The sequence below is a fragment of the Haemorhous mexicanus genome, chromosome 9 (genome assembly GCF_027477595.1).
Source record: "Haemorhous mexicanus isolate bHaeMex1 chromosome 9, bHaeMex1.pri, whole genome shotgun sequence".
Classification (NCBI taxonomy): Eukaryota; Metazoa; Chordata; class Aves; order Passeriformes; family Fringillidae; genus Haemorhous; species Haemorhous mexicanus.
In genome coordinates, this window is record NC_082349.1 from 27873244 (window position 1) to 27900923 (window position 27680).

The 27680-nt window shown below is 45.5% G+C and overlaps 1 protein-coding gene across 5 annotated transcripts; it reads left to right on the forward strand.

Moving 5' to 3' along the window:
* Nucleotides 1–226: 226 nt before the first annotated feature.
* FAM20B (FAM20B glycosaminoglycan xylosylkinase) lies at nucleotides 227–26510 on the forward strand. 5 transcript variants are annotated; one of them, XM_059854637.1, is made up of 8 exons: nucleotides 227–301; nucleotides 6791–7220; nucleotides 10236–10322; nucleotides 12240–12349; nucleotides 14486–14657; nucleotides 18376–18567; nucleotides 20908–20967; nucleotides 23044–26510. In XM_059854637.1, the coding sequence occupies exons 2-8, from the start codon at nucleotides 6844–6846 to the stop codon at nucleotides 23273–23275; spliced, it is 1230 nt and encodes a 409-aa protein (XP_059710620.1). In that variant the 5' UTR covers nucleotides 227–301; nucleotides 6791–6843; the 3' UTR covers nucleotides 23276–26510. The 5 variants fall into 5 exon arrangements, with proteins under 5 accessions (XP_059710620.1, XP_059710619.1, XP_059710622.1 ...); XM_059854636.1 differs by having other exon boundaries at nucleotides 252–301; nucleotides 6690–7220; XM_059854638.1 differs by lacking the exon at nucleotides 227–301 and adding an exon at nucleotides 584–1251.
* Nucleotides 26511–27680: the final 1170 nt, after the last annotated feature.

A 27680-nucleotide genomic window follows, 5' to 3' on the forward strand; every position in this document is an offset into this window, starting at 1 on the left:
CTAAAGCCGGGGATCTTCCCCGCACCCGTGCAGCGGCACCGGCCGGGCCAGGGTTAACCCCGCCGCCACTGCCACCGCCCCATTGACAGCCCCCCCCCTCCTCGCCGTTCCCATTGGAGGCGCCCGGTCGCGTCTCCCCGGCCGGGGTAGCGCTGGCGGCTGATTGGCGGGCGGGCGGCGCGCGGCGGGCGGGGCGGGCGCCATTGGCTGGGGGGCGGGAGCGGGGCGCTGGGCGGCACCATGTTGTGGGGCTGGCGGGGGCCGGCGGTGGCCGGGCCATGGCGGGCGGGCGGCGGGCGCGGTGAGTGCGGCGGGCGCGAGCGGGCGGGCGCGGGCGGGCGGGCCGGGCCGGCGGCGCCTGAGGGACGGGAGCGAGACGGGACGCGACGCGGCGCTGCTGTGGCCCGGGGCGGGTACAGCAGGGGCTCCTGGGCCTGGCGGCGGGAGGGAGGGGGGGCGGAGGGGCGGCTGCGCCCCGCGGAGCGCCGGAGGGGCCCCTGCGGCCGGACCGCGGCGGGAGAATCGCAGGATCCGGGAGTCAGTGAGGCTGGAAAAGACCTCCGAGATCGTCGAGTCCAGACGGTGACCCAGCAGCACCTTGTCAAGCAGACCATGGCACCAAGTGCCACGTCCAGGCTTTCCTTACCCACCTCTGGGGACGGTGACTCCACCGCCTCCCTGGGCAGCCCGTTCCAATGTCTCATCACCCTTACCGTGAAAAAATTCCTCCCTGTGTCCGACCCGAACCTACTCTGGCGCAGGTTGAGGTTCTGTACTCTTGTCCTGTCGCTTTTTACCTGAGGGAAGAGCCCACCCTCACCTGGCCGCATCCTCCTGTCAGGGAGTTGTGCAGAGCAGTAAGGTCCTCCTGAGCATCCTTTTCTCCAGGCTGAGCCCCCCAAGCTCCCTCAGCACCAGACTGTGTTCCAGACCCTTCCCCAGCTCTGTTCCCTTCTCTGGACTCGCTCCAGCTCCTCCACGTCCTTCCTGACAGGTCCGGCCTGAGCCGCGGCTCCAGCCCCCGGACACCCCCCGGCTTCGCCCGTGGTCGGCCGGGGCTGCACGGACGCAGCTCTGGCAGATGGGAGTTTGTATCTGCACTCCTGCGGTTCATTCCTCTTCTGGATGCTCGCTTTGAGCTGGGGACGGAGCCCCGTACAGCTGTGAAGCCTCTCTGGCCATCTGTTAACCCTTGGGAGCAGCCGTCTGCACCGTGGGCTCTCACCCAGTGCCAGTCACAGCTTGGCGAAGGTCATTGTCCACTGATGGAAAAATACAATGTGTGCGTCCATAGAAGCGTGCTGACTGTGGTTGTCAAAGGCATGGGTTTAGCCCTTTGTAAAAGATATCTCTCTTTGGATCCTTTCTGGATACAGATGTGCATAAGCACTGCAGCTGTTTGGTTGTACCTTCTGAGGCCCTACAACATCCATAGTGCTTTAGGGGCTGAGCAAACAGAGTAAACAGTAAAATGTAGATCCTAGGTTTGCAGTGGATTCATTGTGAGTAGATTCCACCTTGTATTTATTACAGAACAGATGTTCTTGTGTGTTGTTTTAATTTGAAAATTACTCCATGCACCCGTCGTCGTGTCCTTAAGTCTGACCTACATAGTCACTACAAGATTTGCCTCCATTTGAGGTACAAAGTTTATTTTGCTTCATGGTACAAAGTTGTCAGCTTGGTTCTGACACCAGAATCCCACTGCCTCTCCTCAGGAGTGGGGGAGGCTGATTGGCACCATCCTACAGCAGAGACAGGCTCATCACTGCTAAAATCCAGATGGGTACATGGACCCTCGTTAAATTTTTAATGTCAGTCTTATGTAGGAGATGAATAAACATGTCAAGTGGAGAAGGGAAACTGCAGAATTTTCTCACTGCCTTGGCTCCATTTCCAAATGGAGCAAGGCTCCCTAAAGCATTTCCAGCTGGCTTTATTGACCTGTAGTGGTCAGGGGGAATGTCAGTAACTGCATTGGGAACAAGGGAGAGTTGTTCTGGCCGTCTTCTGACCAGGTCCCAGCACTGTCTGTATCAGTACCCTTGGCTCCAGCCCCTGTCCTGTACCATTCCCCATTTCAGTGCTCCCAATTCCTCCCTGCCCCTACCAGCTCTGTGCCTGTGGGTTGCCCACATGGCCAAGTCAAGCAGACAACTGTTGAGCCAATGCTGCAGCCCTTCCTGCAGCACCCTCAGCTGCCAGCTTCCAATAAACGCATAAACCCTGTCTTCAAAACATCTACTGTCCTCTCAGATGCATTTGGAATTAGCTGGTGGATCTAAGTGAAAAGTGTGTTTATATAAACTTTGTTTCCATAGCAAACAGTGCTTGGTGGAAAGTCATTCTGCAAGGAGGATTCATGCAGCCTGGTTTCCTGAGGAGCTGTTTGCCACATCCTACCCCAGCAGCTCCTGCCTGGCTCCCACGGGCCTCAGTGCCTGGTGGCTTCTCCTTCCCCAGGGCTGCACCCAGGAGCTGCCTGTATCTCAGCCCACCCTGTCCTTATTTGTGCAGCCATCTGAGTCAGGTGTTCCTGTTTGCTGTGCCGGCAGCTGGGAAAGATTCAGGATATTTACCCAGTTGTCCTTGGCTTCTCAAGGCTTCTGTCCTCTATCTGGCCTGTGTTTTTTGTAAAGCTCATGCAAATAGTCCTCTGATAAATTTGACAGAAATGCCGGTGACAGATTCTTAAGTTACTAAGGGATATAACAGGCCATGGTGGGCAGAGAGAGTGACAAAATTATTTTGTTTCTTTCCAAAGCTGTGTAAAAATATTTCAGGCAGTTACTGATTGTTGCAGCTGCAGGCAGAGATACTGCAGTGGTTAAAATGCTCGTGGTCTTTCATATATATCAGTATTGTAGCTCTCAAGCAGGGGTGCAGTTGTGTCTGTGGAAAGTTTGAGTGTAGACTGTCACAGATTTTGCCTGTAGATAACAAGGGTTTTAAGAGGAAAGGAGATGGAGAAACAGCAGACAAGTAAATACGTGGGAAGCCTTGAGCACTAGATGACTAAACATGTACACAAGGCAGGCAGCATGCAGAGAGTGGAAGTGACAGAATGAGTCTGAGAAATCCAAGGAAAGGTCTGTGGGAGCCTGCCTGTGGAAACTGGAATAACAAGGCTCACACAGAGAAGGGAGGCATGAGCCACCAAGGAGCTGGCCAGAGAGGGGAGGATGGGGAGGAAGATTGATCTGGTGAGACTGAAGGATGTTTTGGGAAGAGGAAAATGTCACTACTGTGTACGATGTTTCTTCAAGGCGTTTTCTGGGATTTACTGGAGAACTTCTAAAGGCCTTTTGATAGGTGATCCCAAAAGGTATAGTGTATATAAGAAAACCCCCTTGCATTAAACAGGAATTAGACTCTACTTTCACCATATCCATTTCAGATCAGTGTCTGTTTGAGCTACGATTTTTTGTGTACTTATGTTGCCAAACTAAACCTTTGCCTGCCCCCGGACCTGATTTGTGACTTGGAGCATAATGAAATCCTGGCAAATTGTGCACACAAGTATTTTTGACATAGCAGCTAAAAAGCTTTATGATATAAAAATAATATTGTGATATGAGGCATGCCATTGATTTTGTGACTCTAATAAAAAATGTCTGGTGGGATTTTTCTGGTAACTTTGCAGGCTGCTTATAGTATCTGTAATTTTTGTAACAGGCAAATTGCATGTTGTTTTTTGAACTAGGAGTGAAGTGGTCTGATATTGGTATTTAATGCCAGAAGACATGCTTTAGTTCGTGTGTTTGTGTGCACAGTGACCCCACCATGATACTGAGGAGATGCTGTTATTTGTATACTGAGTTGGAAGACTCATACTTGCTGAGAATACAGACCTGGTTGTAATAAGAGAAAGAATTGATCAGGAAATTTCCCAAAGAGGTAGTGAAAAAACAAAAAGCATTTCTTATGCAAACCTTGCAGTTGACTACAGCATTAAAAAGCTGCTAGGGCTGTTTATTTCTGGCTGTTTTCTCTTTTTGGCTTAGTTTACTTTTGTCATTGTCCAAGACCCTTTTGCTGTTCGTTTCAGAGTTCTGCTCACACTCACCTTATTTTTTCCTTTTTAAAATTTTGGTGGTGTATTGTTATTTCACTTTTCTCATCTCAGACCTCATTCCAGGGCCAGCTTGACACTTCTGGAGTTCTCATAATCTTCCTTTCCAATCCAAGACTTTGCCAAAGACTTGTCTTTTTCAAATTACTTTCTTCCAAAATGGCATAAATATTTTCTTACATTGCCTTGACACTGTCACCCTTTCCATCTTCAATTTAGAACAGTAAACTCAAGTTCTTGCTGTCCGTGGTAAACTTGTTCATAAAAGGATTCAATTCCCTTGGCTTGCAGAGCAGAGAGTGTAATGTTGGCACCAAGGAGCAAAGTGCAGGCTGTGGGTGGAGCATTGGGAAATTGATTGCATGGCAACCTCGGGGGGGGTGCTTTGGTGTTTGTTGGAGGAAAGCAGCCAATGACTCATGTCCTCAGATGTCACTAAAAAGTGAGAGCCAACTCACCAGCAAATAGTTAATATTGAATTTTATGTATTTTTGTAAATTCTGTTTACCTCATTGGAGGGTTTCAGCCAAAATTAGTTTCAAAGCTGTCACAAAAGTAAATTACCTTTAATTTAAGTGACTGTAGTTGTATTCTCCCCCTGAGTCCTAGGAAGAGTATCTCTGGAGAAACTCAGCATTCCTGGAAATCGGTGTAGAAAAGTGAGAGCTCCAGAGGTGTGGAACACCCTGCCCTGAGCTTTAGTCAGCCAGCACTGTACTGAGAGGCTTTCTTTAAATGTGAGTGTACACATACACATATCCCACAGCGAGGAGTAACTGTTCTGAGATGACCTCTGTTCTTCTGCCTAACTCCTTACAAACTAATGGATTTTAGAAATGAATGGAAGCAGTACTCAAAATGTTTCAGAATTAGTAGTTTTAAAGAGTTGAATTATGCTGTTAAAATGAGAGGGTGCAGGTGCAACCAATCCACTTTGCTTGTCTGCTTAAGTTAAGAATAATGTGATTGTTATTTAAGGATCTCTTCCTGGGTGAATCTGTATCTGCAGGAGTGAGAGCTCTTGGGTCAGGTGCATCTTCCTTGTCTGTGCTTCACATTCTTGTGCTTGCAGTGGGTAATGTGCAGGTGGCAGTGCTGTCTAGAGAAGGACAGGCTGCCAAAACAGAACTAGATGAAGAATAATAATATGCTCTAATTTTCATATAAACGTGTGATTTGTTCTCTTTCAGCATGAGCACAAGCACTTATTTTCCAACAGATTAAAATCAGTATTACACAGTTAACAGGAGACGATAATTCTAGTTTGAAGCATCCCAGAGGCTTCTACCCTCTGTCCTTGCTGGGGTCTCTGTCCTGCTGTGAGGGCTGACAGGAATGTGGGAGAGCTGTGTGGCTGGGTGGGTCTGCTCTAGACCTCATGTAAATTTGTTCTGGGTGCTGTGGAGTCCTCTGTGGCTTTGCGTGTCCTTTTTTACTGACACTTACACCGTGCCAGCCTGATTCTGCACTGATGGCTGTGACCTGTGTGTGCCTCACCAGGCATGGCCTGGCTGTCCTGTGGTTGCTGCTGGTGAAGGAGCCTGTGGCAGCTCATTTTTTCCAGTGCCATGATTAATTATGGCTGATTTATACACTTACTGTTAAATTGCATGAGAAGGCTTTTCTGTATCAGTCCTCCCCCAGCTCGGGGTGTTCTTTGGGGTTTGCATGATCACTGTGGCTGGTGAAGAGAAATTCCTGCTGGCTCCCAGTGCCCTCAGAGGTGTGCCTCATGTCCCCTTTCTCTTTGGCTTTTGACTGCATTCAGCTAATACTAGGAAGGTAATTCTGTCTTTATAACCCAATACAGATGATGGTGCATTCTCTGGTCCTTACAGCCAAACACTGCCCTGGACAAGGCTTCTTGAGGGGCCAGATGTGTCTTGGAGCCCACTGTAAATCTAGAAACAGATGTGGTTTTAACTGTTGTAGGTGAGGATGTGAGAACAGGCAAGTGGTCTGGAATATTTTTTCTAGTTAATTTGGTTGAGATTGCAGACACTTTGTATATTTTCTGTGGTTGTGGGTTTTACAGTTGAGCGCAGAAGGAACTTAGTTAACTGTGAGGAAGTAAAGATGTCACCCCCTACCTCAGCTCATATTTTTTTAAGAATGGAAAAAAAGTCGAGTAAATTATAGTGGCAGCAAATGAAAGGCAATAAACAATTCAGTCTATTCTGTCCTTATGTCTTGTACCTTCAAGAAAGAAGGTTGTGCAGCTGTTCTCACTGTTGTGAGCTGTCTTAAAATCTACCTGGGAGCTTTTCTGAGGGATTGGTCTTTAGGACACCAGCAATTATGGGATCTCGCACCAGTGGAAGAGTGCATGTGAAATTGGAGCAATCATGTTAAACTACAGTTCCCTGCAAAAGTCTTGCCCGTGGTGGTTGCAGCTGCTATGATTTCAGCTGTGCAGAGATGCTATCTGGCAATTTCCTCTTCCGTGCAGATCACAGACAGGCTGCAGAAGGGCAGCAAAGCCAGTGTGTTTTAACACAAGTGTTCAGGCTTTAGGATACAGGTTTCCACTAATGCAGGCTTACATTCCAAGCATAAACTTGATTTTGAGTTTGGTGGGGTCTGCGGGATTGTAAGTTTGTGTTTTGTTTATTTTTAGGGGTACCAGGAGATGCTTCAGTGGTGAGACATCTTTTACAATGCAAGTTAGGCATGAAATTCATCAACTAACATCCCCTTCCTCACCCTGATCTCCAACAGACTTCCCGTAACACTTGGAAGAAAGGATCAGGGGAGAAGGGCTGAAAGGCACCATGAAGCTGAAGCAGCGAGTTGTGCTGTTGGCCATCCTCCTCGTCATCTTCATCTTCACCAAGGTTTTCCTCATCGACAACCTGGACACCTCGGCTGCCAACCGGGAGGACCAGCGTGCGTTCCAGCGGATGCTGTCGGGGCTGCGCGTGGCGCTGGACCCGCGCCTGGAGCACACGCTGCAGTCGCCCTGGGAGATCGCGGCGCAGTGGGTGGTGCCCCGCGAGGTGTACCCCGAGGACACCCCCGAGCTGGGCGCTGTCATGCACGCCATGACCACCAAGAAGATCATCAAAGCTGATGTGGGCTACAAAGGGACTCAACTGAAAGCTTTGCTGATACTTGAAGGAGGACAGAAGGTTGTCTTCAAGCCCAAGAGGTAAATACTACTTTTGATGCTTTAACAACTGCTTCATTTACATATACTATTCTTCTCCATGCTGTCACATTAACATTTAAGTTACGAATTTTTCTGTAAGTGGAAAGACCATCCTGTTATTTTTTAGGCAGAACAGAACCTTGCTGGTGCTCTAGTAACATTAGCTGTCTCTCAGGCTGTACAGCCTTGATTCAGCCTGTCTTTAGATTAAAAGAACAATCCCTGTGTTCAATCCTGAAGGGATGTTGGTTACACCCCCGGTTGGTTTCTGAGCCGTATCTTCCTGACCGTGGAAGTGCAGCTTCTGGCAGTTTGGAGATGAGTTTTGCCTCCTTGTTGTGTCAGACTATCAGGAGAGGGTGCAGTTCAGGAGCAGGGAAGGAGGGAAGGAAACTCAGCAGTGGTCTTAAAAGTACATCTGTGTGTCTGGTGTAGTTGAATGTAGGCTGTAAAAATGGTTTGGGTAGGTCAGAGTGAGGGCCCCTGAGCCTTCTGTCTGCCAGCACAGAGTACTGGAGGAGCTACATAAGAATGGAGGGTAGTGATACTTCCTTGGTATGGCCTCGGTTTACAGTGATCCTCAGAAAAAAACTGACATGATTAAATGTTTCTGAAGAATCTTGGCTATAAAGCTGTTTGAACTGTTTGTCTTTGGGGAAAAGGAGAAGGAAGATGTTAAAAAGTAAGTCCAGGTGTGTTTTAGGAGATTTCACTGCAAATGAGAAGTGTCATCACAGAAAAAGATTTTGCGTTAAGCAGGTATTAAGGTTTCCTGTCCTGTTAATGAGTGAGTGCAGAGGCCACAAAGATGCTCTGAGGGTGGGAGCACCTCTGCTTTGAATCGGGCTGAGAGAGCTAGAGCTGTTTACCTGGAAAACAGAAGACTCCAGGGAGACTTTAGAGCCCCTTCCTGTGCATAAAGGGGCTCAAGAGAGATAGAGAGGGACTTAGCACAGGGGCCTGCAGTGACAAGACCAAGGGGAATGGCTTCACATTAACAGAGGGCAGGGATAGATATGATATTGGGAAGAAATTCTGCCCTGTGAGGGTGGTGAGGCCCTGGCACAGGTTGTCCAGAGGAAGATCCCTGGAAGTGTTCAAAGGCCAGGTTGGACAGGGCTTGGAACAGCCTGGTCTAGTGGAAAGTGTCCCTGCCCATGGCAGCAGAATTGGAATGAAAGGTTTTTCCACCCCAAACCAGTCTGTGATTCTATGATTAGAGAATGAGAAAAAAAATCTCTGTACAGCCAATTCCTGCCCTGGCTGGAGCTCCCCTGCAGGCCCAGGTAGTGCCAGCCTTGCACACAAAGTCCTGGTGGTACAAGAGCCATCTCCTCCAGTGGAAGCACTGGGGATTCACAGCATTCCCATAGAGCTTTCTGTGTCAGGGAGTGCAGTCGAGCATTAACTGAGAGTTAAACTGCATTCTGTAATGCCCTGTCTGTGCAGGCAAACACAGGCTCTGAGCTCCAGCAAGGATATGTGCAGTTGGGAATGTTTAGGGTGGCCTTGGCCATCCTGGTAGACCCATGTTTTGTTTGTGACTGCTGAATAGCCAGGCTTTTGGGCAGAGTCCTGTTCTGGCACTGCAAGAGAGTCTATTTAACCAGCTTTGGACCTGAAAGCTCTGTCAAAGTTACTGCTAAAAACAGTTCTGAGCAAACTTAACAGCAGGGAGAGAAGGAATTCCCTCATTACTTTTGCTCTAGAAAGGACTAGATGCCAACTTGGGATGGAAACAAAGAGTTTGGTCAGGATTTACTAATAAATTTTAGCTCTGCAGCTTTCAAAATATGACCATGTTTCCAAAAGCCAGCTGTAAGCACATAGCAAAGACCTGCCTTCGAGGACCTGTTCTGAGGATTCGCTGTCTCACTTCAAATTTACTTGAAATTCAGCCTTATTTACCAACATATAATACTTGCTGTCATCACATCTGGTGGTATATGTAAGAGAAGATGCTGGTTTGGTGAAAGCTCCCATTTGGCAGGAATCCTGCGCTGGTGAATTCTCTTTTGAGCTGCCCTGCAGAGAAGCTGGAGCATTTGCTCAGCCTGGGGGAGTGGGCTGTCTTATCTGTCTTCTCACCCCGCATCCTCCCTGAGCAAGGCTAAAACACCGAGGTCCAGCTCTGTGCCTCCTCCTACACTGTTGTTGCTACTGCTTGAACACAAATTCTGCTGGAAAGACTCCAGTTTACACGATTTGATATATAGATGGAAATAAGAAAATGAGTAACCTCATTTGGCCTTATTTTATTTGAAAACATGTTGCATTTCACCCGTTTGCTCAGTATTGATTGTGGTGTTTCACACTCAGCTGCAGTGTGGTGCTAGAGCAGTAACTACACTGATACAAATGTCAGGCCTCTGAGAAATTGGTGTTTGCCTTGACTAAGTACCATCTACTAAAAGATAAAAAGGGGAGCAAAAAGCCTTGCACTTCACCAAAATACACCATTGTTGTTGCAATGAGTGCCTAATTTCTATTTTTTGCTGTTTGTTATGTCTCTTCTCTGCCAGAATAAAGGCTCTGTTTATACCCAGTATTGTCCTCAGGTTCCTGCTTGTGATTTTCTGTCTACTAAAGATTGCATTTGCCCCCTCTTCCACAATATAAGATTATATTTGAGAATTGTTAATGTGCAATTCTTTCTAACCCCAAAATCATCTGTGGAGTTGCTGCTTTCCAGTATAAATAGCCCCCTGTTCCATAGCAGGGTCTGTGCTCTTTGTTCTAAGATGTGACTTGGCATATGGTTGGATTAAAATTTATTAGTTGGAATGTGAGCTGCTTCCCAAGCTCTGGAGACCACTGTACATCACTGACCTTTCCTCCTTATTTACCCCTTCAACAGTCTGGACACTTCAATCTCATTGATGTTTTTCCACTCTCCCATTGGCAGCCAATTGCAAAGTGACCCAGAGACTCTTTATTATTAAATTGTTACTCTGAACAGCAAAATTGACAGGGATTCTACACAGACTCACTTCATTTGACTTATTTCAATTGCAGATATGCCAGGGATTATATAGTGGAAGGAGAACCCTACGCTGGCTATGACAGACACAATGCAGAAGTGGCAGCCTTTCACTTGGATAGGTATGGAATTACTGCTTTACCTGGTTTTATTGTCTGTGGAAAATACCAGAAAAAAGGGGTTCTTTGAAGAATGCAAAGAGGGTAGCACCCTCAGATGGGAGCTACCTCTGACCTGCCTATTTACTGCATTGAAGTCAAAATAAGAATTAGCTAATTCTGTGAAACTTTGTTTCTTAAGATCTGTTCAAGAGTGTAACATTTTAGATATTTGTGTAAAGTTTGGAAAGGAGAATGAGCCCTGCAACCACTCTAGTTAATATTACAGGGAAGAAAGAGCTGTGGAAGAGTCTGAAATAGTAAATGTATGTGCTAAATTCATGTCCAGTTCACTAAAAAGTCAAGACTAATGTCTAGAATAACAATTTAGTCTAGAGTAAATAGGAATCAGTGCATCCTAGAGGAAATCCAGTTATTCATGTCCTAATTGTGCTTGGGGTACCCAGGTGGTTTTGTGGACCTGTGCTGGAGGTGCAATTACAGGAAAAAATTAAAATTACAGGATGTTCAAAGAATGGGACAGAAAACACCAGACACTGAATGTCAATAGTTATGAAATGCTGTTAGAGCTGCAATTTCACATAACATAAATGAGCACAATCTCTCTTTCCTCATAGGAAGATTTGGAGGTGAAAACACATAAAATCCTGAGAAAAGGAATAAGGAGGGACAAATATAACAAAGGATAGAATGGTTAAACTGAAACTGAGCCTTCTCAGTACATAGATAAGAGCCTTATCACTCTGACTAAACTCATAGGTGGTGACAGAGATGTCTGTTAGTCCTGATTCACCTGTGGAACTCATTGCACAGGCAGTAGAAATCAGTAATTCTAGGAAGAAATAGAATATCTAGGATGATAACTAGTTGAGTAACGCCCATTGCTGCTACAGCCAGCTTGTGCTGGTGGGCCAAAATCAGGGTATATTAAGAAGATAAAAGATAATGGAGCCAGATGTCAGTCCATTTGTGCTTTCAAGTAGCATACAGGCTTCAGGGTCCCTGAAAAAGTAGTGATTGAACATTCAATTAAAGCCTCTTTCAAGTGTCCAAATCTCACTTAACTCTTCTTTGCTGTCCATTTGGTCATGATTGTGTGCTTTTTTTCTCTGGTCTTTCTCCATGGCTCTGCACCTCTTTATTCTTTAGGAATACCTTTTCAGGATCTTTCTCTGAGATGCAAAGACTATCCAGAGGGTGTCAAAAGTGCATTAAGAGAGTTGGGGCTGACACTCCTTTGATCTTTTTACTTCTTTAAGCCCTTTTAAAATTCCATTACAAACACCCAGGTCACTTGTGGTCACAGAGCAAAGGCTGTGGCAGACATGGGAGTGGAACCTGGATCTTGTAACTGCGAGTTTTATTTTTGTTCTTCCCACCTCTGTTTTTCCAGGCACTGCTCAGGCATTCACTTTTGTTCTACCATTCTCTCTTCCCTTCTCCTTCGGTGTGCCAAACAAAACAACTCTTGGATTGGTTGCTTTCAAGTGTAATTGAATTGGGCTTAAGCATAACATTTTAATAGATAGTGGCTCCCACAAATTAGAAATGATCTTTCCAGGTGACCAGCCCATGGGCCGTGTGGTTTTACTGCTTCAGCCTGCTTCAGACACATGATGGATATTTCTGGTGTGAGGTCTGAGTTCTGAGAGTTGGAGCATGGTGCATCCTCTGTTGCTCTGCTGCAAATGCTTTAATAAAGGAGTGTCACTGATGGCCTATAAAGTAAGTTTAACATCCAGGCACATAAGAAAAATGTGTTTCCTTTGTCTCAGAGAAGAGAGGAGGTCGCTGCAGGGCTTCAGCTTTACTCTTTGGTCTCTATAATCTCTGACAGAGACAGTGAGGGTTTTTTGTTTTAATTTTGAACTGCTGCCTATGTTACAAATTCTCAGGCAGTGTTTTTTCACCCCAAATCAGAATCCTGGGTTTTCGCCGAGCCCCGCTGGTGGTTGGCAGGTTCGTGAATCTGCGCACGGAGATCAAACCCGTGGCCACGGAGCAGCTCCTGGGCACCTTCATGACTGTGGGTGAGTGCATCCCATGGGCTGTACTGCCCAGGGAAGGAAAAATGCTTAATGGGAGAAAAGAGCCGTGGGAGCCTGACACAGCTATAGAGCAGTTAACCATGATGCAGGAAGCTCTTTCAGTGCCAGGAGAGATCTTGGATAACCCCGTTTGGAGGGGGAGGAGGACTTGGTTTTCTTCGAGTAATGTTCCCTCATGCTGCTGTTACAGATGGGATTTTTATTTTTTGAGTAAGAATTTTCTGTCTGCTGTCAAAAGTGGTTAGAAAAGTCTGTGATTAGGCCTGAAAAGAAAAGAATAAAGTTGTATTTAATGTGAAGAGAGTGGTGATTTGGGATAATTTATAGACCTGACACACTGGTTGGTATTAGATGTTGTTTGTGCTGCATCAGAGCCTGCAGAGCATTTACAACCAATGGCAGAACTTCCCTGTGTTGTTTACAGTAATCATGCTGTGAAGGACACATAATAGAAGCTATTAATGTGAACTCCTACCAGGTGGTCATTAAGCACCAAGAAATTACTTATGCTGCAGCCTTAACTCCCTCAGGCTTTCAAAAACCATCCAATTATTACTCTTTTGTTTGTTTGTTTCATTTCCTGATCAGAAGGCTCCAGAGATGATTGTTCCTTACCACTGTTAATGTTTCTGTTAGCAGCCCTGCTGGCAGTCTCACCTGCTGCCTGACACTACCACTTACAAGGTGCAACTTCCAGATGAAAGTTTCAGCTCAGCCTCATCAGCCTCTCCTGGCATTCACATGGGGTTCCTGCCTCAGGCAGGCTTTACATTTTCCAGTTTCAGCCAAGATAGCCCAGCTGTTTGCTAGCAGCAGTGGTGACTTGAGAAGTAAGGCTCCAGAAATTTTCATTGCTCCTCCTTAGATTCCTTGGAACTGCTGTTCTGCAAAGCAGGAACTAAAGAAATGGGTGGATCTGTGGAGGAGGTTATGATCTTTTGTCAGGCCAAATTTTGCCAAGTTCCTGAGATTTTGAAGAAGAGAGAATTCATTCATACTCAGTGCATGTTTACTGGAGTTACAGCTAGAATCTCAAAGAATTCTGTCTCTTGCTAGATCTGCTGCAGCCCCTGGATGGGAGGAGAGACTTGCAGGCTTTCCGTACCAATAAGAGATCTGGTCTGCAAGCTCTATGTTGGTGATGATCTGTGACATCCTCATGTTGTCTGACAGGTTACTGGGAGCACAGGGTGTTCATGGAGGGCTCCAAAGGAGTGCTGGCTGAGAGGCAGGGATGTATGAGGGTGAAAAAAGAAGAACATGGCATTTAGAGAGCTGAGCCTGCTCTGGGGATGATATTGGATGTAGAACCAAAGGAAGAAAGGACAGAGGGTAATCACAACTAAGTGAGACATAGCTAAAGAATATTTTGGAGCAACATCTGTGAGCATGGACCTGGATTTAACTTGGCATGGTTCAAGCAAAGGTGGGTTAAGAAGGGGAGGATAGAAAAGGTTAAACTGAAACTACTAATGCAGGCTGTTCCAGATTACTTGATAATACAGGATGCATCAGTGTTAGTGGACTAAAGGCTGGAGCATTTTGCTGCTCCTCTCCTGGCAGAAGATGCTGATGAAGCTTTGACAGATCTGCATTGCTAGATCATGTGAGAATGATACTTGTTTCTGTCTCCTCTGCCAGTCAGCTCAAGTAGCTGAGATGTGTGGCAGGTCTCAGGACACCAAATCCCTTTGAGTTCTGCTGTGTCTCTTTTCACTTACCTCTTTTTGGTCAGCTTTTTCAAGTAAGTGGGAAATCTGACACATGAAGTATGAAATGTGAAAAACAAGCAGTGTTAACATTGCAAAGTCAGGGTCCTCAGGACTAGGAAAGGATCACAAAAATTTGTTGAGAGTGTAATGTTTCTCAGAATGATAAAGTCATTAGAAATTACAATTGCTCTCTCCTTTTCATATTATTCTTTAATTGCTCTGAATTAATGGATGTCTGTGTAATCTCTTTCGAGCCTCTCCCTCTCAGAGACAGGAACCACGAAGACAAGCGCAGTGAAATCCTGTCACGGGGAAGCCTCTGCTGCAACAACACGCTCCTGAATTTCAGTTGGATTTCTTGGATTAATACCTCTTAATTTGATAACTCTTCATTTTTCTTTTTAAGGCAATAACACCTGCTTCTATGGGAAGTGCTACTACTGTCGGGAGACAGAGCCAGCCTGTGCAGATGGGGACATCATGGAGGGCTCAGTGACCCTGTGGCTGCCGGACGTTTGGCCCCTCCAGAAACACCGGCACCCCTGGGGCAGGACCTACCGGGAGGGCAAACTTGCCAGGTATGAGAAGGTGGCAGTGTCATTCCTTATAGATGATCATTTGCACTAAAATGACCCTTGGTTAATTAAAGAGCTCTAAGTGCTTTCAAAACCTACAGTTGTGTTGACAGCTTTCTTAGCACAACAGTAGAAGCCAAGCACACATCTAATAGCCAAGCCATTAGCACACCTCTAATACCAACAGTAGAAGCCGAGAAGTCCAGAATAAAATGTAAATTAAAATGAGGAAGAAAAAAAAATCTTCATTGCTTTCCACAGTACTAAACACTGTCCTTTTCCTATATCTTGGCTGGAACAGAACTCCACAATGCAGTCACTCCAAGCTCTGAAAATCTTGTCTGTGGGCAAGCTAAGATTCTTCTCTTGTGCCACTGGACCTTCTGTTGATGCTGTGGCCCCTGAAATGTGGCAGCACTGTCCCATACCTAATTTCATTATCCTTGTAGTCAGTTTTCAGAGTTGTGGAACTGGTTTAACTTAAGCTAGGCCCTGTGTCGTGGTTTGACACTGGCCAAACACCAGGCACTCTCAAAAGTTGTTCACTTACCCTCTTCTGTTACAGTTGGGCAGAGGAGACGGAAGAAAATTAACAAAGGGCTCATGAGTTGAGATAATGACTAGGAGAAAAAAAAACACTCTAAGGGCAAACCAGGTCCAAATTTAAAGATATAAAGTAGATTTATTATTAACAGAGTCAGAGGAGAATAATGAGAAGTAAAATAAGCCTTTAAAACACCTTTTTCCCCCCCCAGCCCCTCCTCCTTCCCACCAACAGTGCAGGAAGACAGGGCGTGGGAGTTTTGGTCAGTTCATCATTGGAGATCTTTTCCTGTTCACTCAGGGAGAGGAGCCTTTTCTCTGCTATGCCATGGGGTCTCTTCCACAGGCAAACAGTTATCCTAAAACTGTTGTGGTGTGGATCACTTGTCCATCGGGTGTAGTCTTTTAAGGATAGGCTGCTCCAGTCTGGGAGCAAGGAGAGAGCAAGCAAGCTCTCTCTCTCTCTCTCTGGAAGCAGGGACCCTCTTTCTCTATTCAGGTCTCTCACTAGACCACAGCTTTCTCATCCACCCACTCAGCCATGAGCCCTTTTCCCATGGGCTATGCCTGGATCTCTGCATCCCCCATGGACTTCATGCATTAGAAGGGAACAGTTTATTTTATCAAAGTCCTCACCACAGCCTGCAGAGGAATCTTGGCTCTGATGCCTGGAGCACCATCTCCCCTTCTTTCTTTTCCACTGGCCTTGGTGTCTCCATATTGTTTTCACTCACATGTCTTCACTTCCTCCTCTTCTCTGACTAGAAGAAAAGCTGCTGCTTGTAGGTACCATTGTCAACTTCCACCAGTTCAAAGACTGTTGCAAGATCCCACAGTGCCCAGAGGTCAATCCCATCTAGGTTCTGTGCTGGGGACTCACTTGTCATGCTTCCACTGCTAGCCATCAGAGATTGTCTCTGCCAGACATGGTGGAAGCTTCCAGCAGCTTCTCACAGAAGCCAAACCTGTGGCCTTCCCCTGTTACCAAAGCTCAGGCAGTGCCACATTAACACACCCTGGAAAGTCCTTTGCTTTGAATGACATCAGTATTTGGTGAGTATGCTCAGCATGTAAAGAATGCTAAATCCCACATTTGTCCTTCTTTAAGCAGCATTCTACAACAGATGTAACACATCTGAGTTCCTCAGGTGGGGATGTTTTTGCCATGACCAAAACAAATGGGTTTGAGCTTAGTAAATTTTTCTGAATCTGTCTTGAAGTTGAAAGTGATTAGAAGAGATTTTGAGTACTTTATCTAAAGTATCCATTGATTTTCAATGATGTGATTGCTCTCAGAAAGAATCTCATCCAAAGGCTCTGTTGAATTGTTTTAGGGTATAAAATGCACAGATTGAATTTTGAGCAGCAGGTGTTTTTTCTTTCCCAGCAGGACAAAATCAGCTGTGTTCAGTGCATGATATATTGCAGTGATGAACAGGATGAGTTTCTTGGAGGTGCTCCTCCTGTTGAGAGGCTCCTTTTCATCACACCCTGCCTGCTTACACAGGGGTTTACCTTGATTCCTGTGCTGATTTGATATTTGGTGTATTTAAACTCACACTTGCCTCCTTCAGATGAGGTTACAAGGTTCTGGTGTTTTTCACTATGTCATGCTGCACATTTCACTTTAAGAGATCAGAATTAAACGTTCTTGGTGTCATGCTCTCCTTTTTCTGTGCCTGGTAATTGTGAAAAAAATAACTCTGTAAGAATTTTTTCCTGCTCTAGCTGCTGTTTTGAGTTGACCTTTTGAACATAATTCACACAGGCACATTAGTGTGTGTAATTTTTAATGGAGGTGTAATAGACAAAATCCCTGACCTTCCAAGGCCTGTGCTAATACAATATAAATTATCAGAAATGAGTGTTGGATAAAAGTCTCTCTTGAAAGACTGCATGGAAAATGAGAGAGAGCATAGTATATCTGAAAAATTGTGGCAAGGAGATTAAGCACTGCTCTGAAGTAAAATGAGAGAAAATGAAACACTTGAGGGAGAGTGGGATGCAGCATAAGAAATGTATCCAGAACAAGGAGAAGAGGTTCTGAGACAGTTGCTGTGTGGATTTGTGCTACACCTTGAGTGTGAGTTGGACCTTGGTGCAAAGATCCCTCTTCCTAGGGGGATTTAGGCGCAGTGTTTGAGGAGCATGTGTGACCTGTTATTAGGAACATTGAGAAGATAAATTTTTAAGATGTCTGATTTGGATACCTGGAAGAAAGGTGGGATATTGGGATATCTGGTTCCAGACCACTAGAAGATGAAGTGGGATATGTGGCAGTTGTAGTCATTAAATTCTGATCTTCCTGCTTTTATGACTATCTGCAGTTTTGAGCATGTCAGAAAGTCTCTCCAGCTTCTGTTTCTTCCATCCCTGTTTCCAAATCACAGATGGTTTAAGGCATTTCCAATTTAACTGCTATTTTGTGAAGGATTGTTTCAGTCCTTACGTGGAAGATGTCCTTGTTATTTAGGTTGACAGATGGAAAGGATATACACCAGAGATTTGGTTGTTTTGGTGGTGGTGTTGAATGGCTTTGAAAGCTGTAAAGAAGAAAATGAGGAAATTTAAAATCCTAGCTTTGGAAAATTGAAACATGACACCCAATGTTATGAGATTACGTGGAGAAGGAGATAAGAGGGAAGCTTGAAATCATGTCAGTGGAGAAGAAGGTGAGATAGATACTCTGCAAAGGAGGAGGGGAGGAAAAGAGACAGCTGTGAGTGAGGGAGAGTGACCACTGTGAAGCCCTTCTGTGCACAGAGGGTCCCATTAAAAATGAAAAAGAAAGGGGATGGCTGGAAAGCTAGATGGAAGCAGCTCAAGGCAATGGAAGCACACACAGAACTGAAGTGTTCCTTGGGAAGTTGAGGGAGGCAAGGCATGGCAGTAATCTTCCCATAACATAGCCCGGCCACTGTGGAGTTGTGAGGAAGCAAACTCTGACTATGTTTTCCACAGGAAGATGATTTTGTGTATCTTTGAACTGAAGCTTGCTCCATAGGCTGGGATGTTAATGCAGGCTTTACTCTGCTCATAAACACTGCTGGCAGCTCTTCTTGGTCTAGCCTGGGCTGCTGCCCTTTCTTGGTGCACTTGAAGTGACCCAGGGCAGCTGTAGCTGCTGCTGCTGTGTCGGGCTGGTTCCCTGAAGCTGCTTGGTTCCCTCTGGCTGCAGGTGGGAGTATGACGAGAGCTACTGTGACGCCGTGAAGAAAACATCCCCGTACGACTCGGGCCCGCGCCTGCTGGACATCATCGACACGGCCGTCTTCGACTACCTGATCGGCAACGCCGACCGGCACCACTACGAGAGCTTCCAGGACGATGAGGGAGCCAGCATGCTCATCCTGCTGGACAATGCCAAAAGGTGAGCCTGGCCACGCTCCTGCTGGCCTGCCAGTGCTGGCTGCAAGAGCATTTATCTGCTTCGGCGCTCTCTCTCTCTAATTTATTCTTTAGTATTGTTTGTAATAGTCTATTCCCTTTTTATCAGAAATTACCAAATCTTAGGGTCCTTCAAGGGCTGTGGTGCTGACAGGACAAGGGGGAATGAATTCAGACTGAAAGAAAGTGGATTTAGATCAGATATTAGGAAGAAATTCTTCCTTGTGAGGGTGGGGAGGCCCTGGCATAGGTTGCCCAGAGAAGCTGTGGCTGCCCCTGGATCCCTGGAAGTGTCCAAGGCCAGGCTGGACAGGGCTTGGAGCACCTTGGTCTAGTGGGAAGTGTCCCTTCCTATGGCAGGGTGGTGGAACAAGATGAGCTTTAACCCAACTCTTCCAACACAAACCATTTTAGGACTCTGTGATTCTGCTCTGTGCTCCAGGTACTCTTCTCTCTTGGCAAAGTCCTACTCAAGCTACAGAAACTCCCCAATTAACACATATTTCCCAAAGCAACTTTCAAAGGTTTGCTCAAGTCTCTCCTCCTATCCGTAGAAGTGCCCTTTCCTTTTAGGCTTTTAATTAATGGAAGATTGAAAAGTTTGCTTTTTTATTTATCACCAGTCAGTATAAGTGAGTGCTGTAATAAAAGCAGATCTTTCTAAAATATGTTTCTGAATAATTTGGCATTCCCTGCCTTCTGGATATGCCTACCCTGGCTTTGAAAGGTTAAAGTTTAGAATGGAGGTAGAAGTGATACCAAACACAAAAATGATGATGTTCTAAATGTGGGCATTAACTCTTACCTGAAAAAATGTTTTAAAACTGTGTTTAGAATATGAGTTCTTCTGTCCTTGCTATAGTTTTTTTTTTGTTTGTTTATTGTCCACTATAATTCAGTTTAAAAATCATATTGAAGACACAACCTTGTTTAAATCATAACAATTTGATTAATTTTTCTTAAACATATAAAGGTTGTCTATTTGCCTTTCTCATAATTTAGTCCAGCAGTTCTGGATTATTTATTTTTCTGGTGGGCACTCCCATGTGCAGTGGCAGTGAGTTTCCCTTCTGTGAAGGACCAGCAGTTCCTGTGGCAGGCTCTGCTCTGGCTTTGCACACCACTTGTACCAAGTGTACATTGCACTTGGGACCTTGGAGGTCCTTGGAAGGCTTGGAGTTACCTTTCTTTTCCCATTTATCTTTTGTACAGTGGTTCTTGTTCCTTCCGTCTTTCCATCCATCCTTCCTGTCATCAGCCTGTTCTAGTATGACAGCAGGATGCATTCCACCTTGGGACTGCTTAATTACTGCTGCTTTAGGTGAATTTGGCAATAATGCTCTTTCTGTTCCTCACTGACAATGTGCTAGGAGGAAGGAAAGTAATGGATTAGTCACTGGAAATTAATATGGGGTCAAGTCCTTTTGTTATGGTCCTTTCCTATAGCATTATGAAAATATTTGTGGTGGGGCTTTGCAGGCTGACAGTAAATTGTTTTCTTGAAAATTTAAGTGATTTATTTATAATAAAATTTTAAATTACTTTCAGTGCCTTTGAAATAATGAGTAGGGGACAGTTTTTCATAGAACCATGGTAGATCTCAATTTGGAAGGGACCCATAAGGATCACTGACCCCAACTCCTTGTTTCTTACAGGGCTACCTAAAACTAAACCATGTGAGTAAGAGCAGATGCTTCTTGGTGCCATGACCACTTCCCTGGGAGCTTATTGAGTTTTGAAGCTATGAATAACAAAATTATTTGGGCAGCATAAGGTCAGGCCCCTGCAGCAACTTATCTTTATTGAAGGGGAAGTTCTTAGTTGAAAACAGTATTATGAGGAAGGTGAAGCTCTATGAAAAATAAATCCAGCATGTGTTTGGATGAAGCTTGAAATACTACGGAAGCCTTCTGGCTTGAAATGTTTAAGTTGATCACCTTGTTAGTGAACTGTTGCTGTTTGGTTCCTTCTCTGCCCAGCTGTGTCAGACAGGCAAAGCTCCCATTCTGCATGCCCAGAATAGCAGTTATTCCCTACCCCTGCATCATTTCTAAACTCCTCTGAGATGCCTTTCTAAGGTGCCTTGGTTTGATAAAGAACTGGGTATACTGTGCTGCTTCTGTTTAACCTGCTTAGCTGAATGCTGATGAAAGTTATATCTGTGACTGGTCTTGGACTGTTTATATTGTTATTTAAATTATTTGATCTCTTGGAGCATGAAATTGCCTAGTATTGATTTCTCTGAATTCTTTACAAAGCTCTTTATGTTGAGAACAACCTTAGGAGTTCAGCTGGTTCACTTGGTTTGCATTTTGCTTTTCAGCTTTGGAAACCCTGCCCTGGATGAAAGAAGCATCCTGGCTCCTCTCTATCAGTGCTGCATGTAAGTGAAACACAGGGGTGCTGTTCACTTTACTTATGTAATTGCTGTCCTTAGGTTTGCAGTATCATTAACTTGGGAGCCTTCTGGCAACCTGAAAAGGTTTGCTCAGGTCCACAGTGCTGTACTTTTTTGAGATACTGTCTGTTTGATGGATGGGCTCTGCCCAAGAAGCTGAGGAATCCATTTTCATGGAGGCAGAGGGTTGGCTGCAGAAAGTGCTCTCACCTCCAGGTCACTGGTTCAGCTCCACCCACAGTCAGTGTGACAGGCACGTTGCATCTGCAGCTGTCCCATCCAGCTCCTGACAAATCAACATTCACATCCCAGCTGGAGTTCTTCCTGATAGTAGTGAAGGATGGCAATTTCATAAAGGCAATTTACTAATTTCAAACATGGCTTCTAAAGAAACCTTCAGCCTGCTCAGGGGGCTCCTCCCAAGTAAAATGTGTAGTTTCTTTGCAAAGTTTTGTTTCTGCTTTGGCCTTGTGAGCTGTGGTTTTATTTTCAGAGGCTGTGACTTTTTGATTTCTCTTCTGCATCCACTCTCTTACCAGGCAATTGCTACTTCTCATTAGGAAATAGATGCTCCAAGGGGGTGGAGTACCTCTCCTCTGGAACAGCCTGAGAGAGCTGAGGTGTTCAACCTGGAGAAGAGCAGGCCTTGAGGAGAGCTCAGAGCACCTTCCAGTGTCTAAGGGGCCTCCAGGAAAGAACAGAGAGGAACCTGGGACAAGGGCCTACAGTGACAGTACAAGGGGGAATGGCTTCACACTGACAGAGGGCAGGGTTAGATGGGATATTGGGAAGAAATAATTCCCTCTGAAGAGGCCCTAGCACAAGTTGCCCAGAGAAGCTGTGGCTGCCCCATCCCTGGAAATGTCCAAGGCCAGGTAAGACAGGGCCTGGAACAACCTGATCTAGTAGAGGGTGTCCCTGCCTGTGGCAGAGGGGGTGGAATGAGATGTTCTTTAAGGTCCCTTCCAGTCCAAGCCATTCTGGGCTTCTGTGAAAATTTCCAGGAAGAAAAATACTGAGATATCAATTTCCTGACTCTGATACTTCAACATGAACTCCTTCAAACCTTCCAAATGCAGCTTGTCTGTGAAGCTTGTCCTTGAAAGGTCCTGTCTTCCAAATTCTCTGGGACCTTTGAAACCTGGGACCTTTGCAGAAAGCTTGAGCCCTCATCTTGCTTGCACTAAGCACAGCTCCCTGCATGTTGCAGTACACCTGGCCCATGTTCTGCAAGATCCTTTTAGAAGTCTTATGGAGAACAGTTAAAGAACTTTTAAATTCTTTTGTTTTCCTACATTAATTTTAAATGTATGCTTAATTTCGTGCTTTATTGAAATTCTTCTGGAGTCTTTGTCATCTTGATTCCCCCAAATGCAACCAGAGGAGAAGTTTTTTCTCTGTAAGAGACTTTGCAATTTCCTGCTTTTCCAATTGTCCTTCTTTCTGGTACTGGGCAAATGCCACATGATAATTAATTTGCATAATTGTTTTAACAACAACAAACACTTTCTTATTTTGCTGGTTTTATTGGAAGCCATCACACCCAAGAGCTTAGATCAGGGATGCTAAAGATTTGGCCCTGAAAGGTTTGGGGGAGAATCCCAGGAGGCTTCACAGAACATGAGAACTGAGATGGGCTGACACAAACGAGCTCAGTGACCAGTGAAGAGGAAAGGTCACTGCTGTGTTCTCTTTCTTGGAAGTTGGGTCAACTGCCTTTTGTCCTTTGTGATTCATTATTGGTCAGTGATGCTCTTCCTGAGGTGGCCTTTGTTGAATTTGTTGATTTTCCTTTCTTTTCTCTCCTTTCCAAACTGCGTCTGGGAGGCCTCAGGACTGAAGACCTTCTGTGCTCTCAGCTGGAAGCATTCTGTGTAACATCAGAGTTATGTCACATCAGATTGACTCTTCATCACCTTTAATTTTCAAATTTCATTAGATCCTGTCTATGATGCAGTTCCACCTAGACCCTGCCATCCCAAACCCACTTCTGCAATGAGTCTCCATTCTTGATGAGCAGCAGGAGCCTGGTGTGGTGATGTCTGTTTGTTTCTTTTGCAGCATCCGGGTTTCTACCTGGAACAGGCTGAATTACCTGAAGAATGGAGTCCTGAAGTCTGCCTTAAAAACTGCCATGTCACATGACCCCATCTCACCTGTGCTCTCCACCCCTCACCTGGACGCCCTGGACCAGCGGCTCCTCAGCATCTTGGCTACAGTGAAGCAGTGCACAGACCAGTTTGGGCCGGATGTTGTGCTGGTGGAAGACAGGATGACTCTGTCTCACTTGTAATCCTAGCGGAACACGAGATTAAACTCCTTTTTTAAAAAACAAACAAACAAGCAAGTGATAGAAAAACAGCACAATCAGTTCAGAAGGGCTGTGGCCAAGATGGACTGACATGAACAGGAAAGTTCCCGAGCCAGAGGAAAGGAGGTGACCCTGGCTGTTTCCTTGGGCTGGTGGCAGTGAGAGGTGGGAAGGAGCCTGGGATGGCTCAGCCCACTGTGGCGTGTCCATTGCCGGCAGTGGGCATCGCGCTGGACGAACCCGGCTCCGGGTGCTGTGCAGAGTGTGGAATACTGAACTCCTTTGTGGACTGGATTGGAGGGGACCCTCAGAGATGAACAGTACAGTCCCCTCCCCTTCTCTTTCCCCTTTACTCTGGCAAGTTTGTTCATTCAGGGTTGTACACAATCAGCTCTGAGCTGGTTGGGCATTTTACTGCTTCTCTAGAGAACGAGCAGGGGCGAATAAAATAACTATTGGACTGAAGAGTTGTGCCACCCCCCGGGGTGGGATGTTCTTCTGATTTTCTGAGGGGTGGGAGAGGGGACCTCTGCTGCTCACTTGGCTTTTCTTTGATAAAAGGCTGGGAAAGGGAGCTGCCTCATATGTGAAAATGCTTCAGTGTTTTTGCTGAAGTCCTATCAAAGGTTTATCCACAGGGTTGGAGATTTAGGAGAGGACAGGGTGGTTATACAGCACTTGATAATTAAGGGGTTGTAGTAAGTTTCCATGTGTCTTGCCCCTCTTTTTTTAAATTAATCTGGTCTGAGTAGAGAAAACATCGTTGCAATCCTGTGTCCATTATAACCAAATGTTCATTCTCTTGTAGCTGAGGAGGACAGAATCTGTCCTTGGCAGCAGTTCTGTGTAGTGAGGTCAGGCTGCTTTACTATGAGCCCTGAGTGCTGTGGAGCCTCTGGGCATGTGGGACTGGGGGAAGAGGTGTTTGCTGGACTTCCCGTCACCAGCAGTAGCCTGAGGTGTGCAGACATCCCTGAGCTGTGGTCTGTCTTCTTCATCTCACCTGAGAGAGCTTTCTGCTGCTCCCTGTGACCACAGCTCAGCACTGCTGTTCTGGGGACACCAGTGTTGGGGTCCCACATTCACCTGGTTTGGCTGTGGCTGAGCTCAGAAGCTGTGACCACTTCCAGGAGGTTTTCTGCCTTCCTCAGTTGCTTCCTGCAACCCCCACTGCTATGCTCTGCCTGGGATGGTCATCCAGGAGTCCTCACTAATGGTTTTGCCATAGATAGAGAAAAGCTGGCTTTTCAGAACAGACTTGCAGCACTCATCTTGTGCTAGTCCTGTTGTCTTTCAGCACTACAGCCTGTGCTCAGTTTGTGTCATAAAACTGATCACCTTGGGGCAAGTCTTAGTTTATGTCTCAAGAAGAGAAGAAGCTTCATCACTGTTTGAAAAATGGACAGCTTTGCATCAGTGTTCAGCCAGCATGGTCCTTATTGTAAGGAAGGAGCTCCCTTCCCCTGGTGATTACAGGTTACTGAACTTGAGAGCAAGAGCACCAAAATGTCAGTTTGAATCCTTTTCTTAGATTTTCCTGTCACTGTCACTGACTGCAGTGTGGCAGGCAGGTAAAGAGCTGTTTTCTGTTCCTGCACCTTGGCCACACCTGATCCAGGAGGTGTCAGGGAAAGAGTTTATCTGAAAAATGCAGGCATTGGTTTATTTTGTTGAAGTCATTTTCTCATTGCATGAGCAGAGTATCTTGAAAGTAGAATGTGACTGTTTACCTGGGATTGAATTCTCTGTTATTCTTGCTCTCTTCTGGACTTGGCCACAGTCACAGATGCCATAGAGCAATGAGATGATGGGATGGGATCTGGAGTTTTTTACTGGAGTTCTTAGTCAGGGTGGTGACACACAGCCAGCTTTGCGGACACTGGGAAGCTCCTGCCTCTGTCACCTGATAACAGAACACGCTTTGGGTGATGCCTGTGGGGCAGGAGCAAGTGCTGGTTTAAGCTGTTTCCCAGGAAATTTCAGATGATTTAACCAAAGGAAAGATAGGGAAGCACATGATTGGTGGCTTGTAGCATTTCTAAAAGCATATTCTTCTCTTTGAGCTTAAACATGAGCTCTTAATATTTTGGGAGGGATCTACCAAAATTTAATTTTTGACTTCTATATGATCACTCTTGATATTTACATTTGATTTAATAATGGGCTCAAAAAAAGGTCTTTCAGTCTTTAAAATTAAATTAATGTTGAGGACTTAGATATTGCTCTAAGCTAAAGCTTTTGCTGTCAGATGGAACTTGGGGATGAGTTTTGGATGAGTTTTTCCCCAGTATAAATGTCAAAGATTTAAAGCAGGGTATTGGTTTATTTTGGTTTACTTGTGGACAAAGGGCATGAAGTCCAGCATTATCAGTAGAAGGAAGCAGGAAATGGTTGTTTTTTGGGATTGGTTTTTTATTTGTGATATTGATGCTTCTTGTTGCTGTAAACACTACTGGAGGTTGGTGTGCTGCAGCAGGAAAGAAAAATAAATTCCTCTCTTAAACAAAATCGGGAAGATCTGGTTTTGGCCTTGTGACAATTTCTGCCCTTTTGGCAGTGCTGGTGGTTTTGCTTGAACACAGAACCCTGAGAGAGTTTAAATTGTAACCAATGCAAAGGAAATGAGGAGCAGCACCCACGTGCCTACAGGGTCTGCTTGAATCTCTGAAAATAACATTGTTTGCAAGGCAGGTGCTCTGGGGAGGAGCTTTTCCAGACACCTTCTGATTCTTGTTCACTGTGCATGTGTCACCCACTGGCCCCAGCTGTTACACACTGGTTGTGTCGTGGTTGTCAATGATATCAGAGCACTGGAAGCACAGAAATCAAGAACTAATTAAAGAGCCTCATCAGCCATCTGCTATTTACCTCTTCCTTCCCAAGTCAGCCATCAGGGGGAGGAGACACTCAAGTCAGCTCCCCTTCCAGCAGCTGATGAACTGGAGTGTGTCTTGCCAAACAAACTTCAACTCAAAAGTACTAATTTATTAAGAAGGTAATTTATTTAGTGCAGCAGCTGGAGCAGGATGCTGGAAACAGACCCCCCTCTTGGATGTGCCAAAGGAGGCCCCTGGGAGCTGCTGCACAAATGGAGTTGCTAATAAGCAAACAGAATGCAATCATGACTTTCTACTCCTATCCCCCGGGGTCAGATCCCACATAAAGCAACATTGTGTGAATAAAGATTTTAATAAAGCAACATTGATGGATTGCCTAAGTGTCTCTCTCCCTCCCCTGCCTGTCTCTCTGGAGTTCCATCATGTGGTGGGCTGAATGTGTGAAGTGTTTTGCTGCTGCTGGGAACTGTTCTCCCAGTTCCTCCTCTGCTAATGGCTGTCCATGGCATTTACTCCAGTCATGTATATCCAGAAAATGCAGTTTGTTTGCCAGAGCCTTGTTGGTGAGGAAAGAAGAGTGTCCCAAAGGGATACAGAAATAAAACACACCTAGACTGAGATGTGGTTTTGCCCATGCATCCCATGGCCTTGCATCTGCTGGGCACACGGGCTGAGCCCTTGGCAGTGTCCCAGGAGCCAGGGATGACTCCTGAGTTGTGAGGGGCATCTGTAGAGCTGGCAGGTGCTGTGGCTGCCTTTCTGAGCTTTTACTGGGATGGGCAGGTCACTGCTCCCCCAAGAGCAGAGCTGCACTCAGGCTGCAGCAGAGCTTCTCTTAGTGCCCCAACAGGGAGTGTTTCAGAGGCAGGAGAGGAGGTACTTCTGAATCCAGGGATCTTTGACCTGCTCTGTAGCAACAAGTGGTGGTGTGAAACCTGTTTTTCTTTAAACTAGAGTTTCTCACTGAAACTTCAGATTTCAGCATTGTTGAATTCTGTAAGAACTGCTTTCTGGGATTTATTTTGAGGCTTTTGTGGGGGAGGATGTTCTGGGATTTTTTTGTTTCCTAGCATTGTGTGCTGACAGTAACTTTTCCTTTCCTCCATCTCTATTTCTGAGGTGCCAATTGCTCAGGGAGCTGGACAGGATTCTTTCTTGGGTATGAACAGTTCAACAGCTACAGATGCTTTTAAGTTCTGACAGGCAGAAATTGGCAGTTGAGAGCTGTTGTTCCAAGCACTTTGTTGTGCTGCTGCTCTGTATTTTTGGAGTGGTTTGCCGTAGTAACAGAGTGAGAATTTGTGTAACTGGGAGATTTTAGTGTTTCTGATTATGTAATAAATGTACTTTTACAAAAGAATGAATACAAACAGCTTTGAGCCAATGCAGAACCAAAGGGGGTTGAAAATAAGCATTTTCTCTGAAGTCCTCAAATCCTTTCCCTACAATTTTTTTTAAAATTGAATCTAAAAATTAGAAAAAGAAGTCCTTAGTTCATATATCCCAAGTGTGGGACTGGTGATTGGTTCTTTGTAGAATCTCAATATTTT

Coding starts and splice junctions, on each gene's coding strand:
- FAM20B (XM_059854637.1), top strand. CDS start 6,844: ATGAAGCTGAAGCAGCGAGTTGTGCTGTTGGCCATCCTCCTCGTCATC. Junction 7,221..10,235: donor GTTGTCTTCAAGCCCAAGAG/GTAAATACTACT, acceptor TTTCAATTGCAG/ATATGCCAGGGATTATATAG. Junction 14,658..18,375: donor CGGGAGGGCAAACTTGCCAG/GTATGAGAAGGT, acceptor CTCTGGCTGCAG/GTGGGAGTATGACGAGAGCT.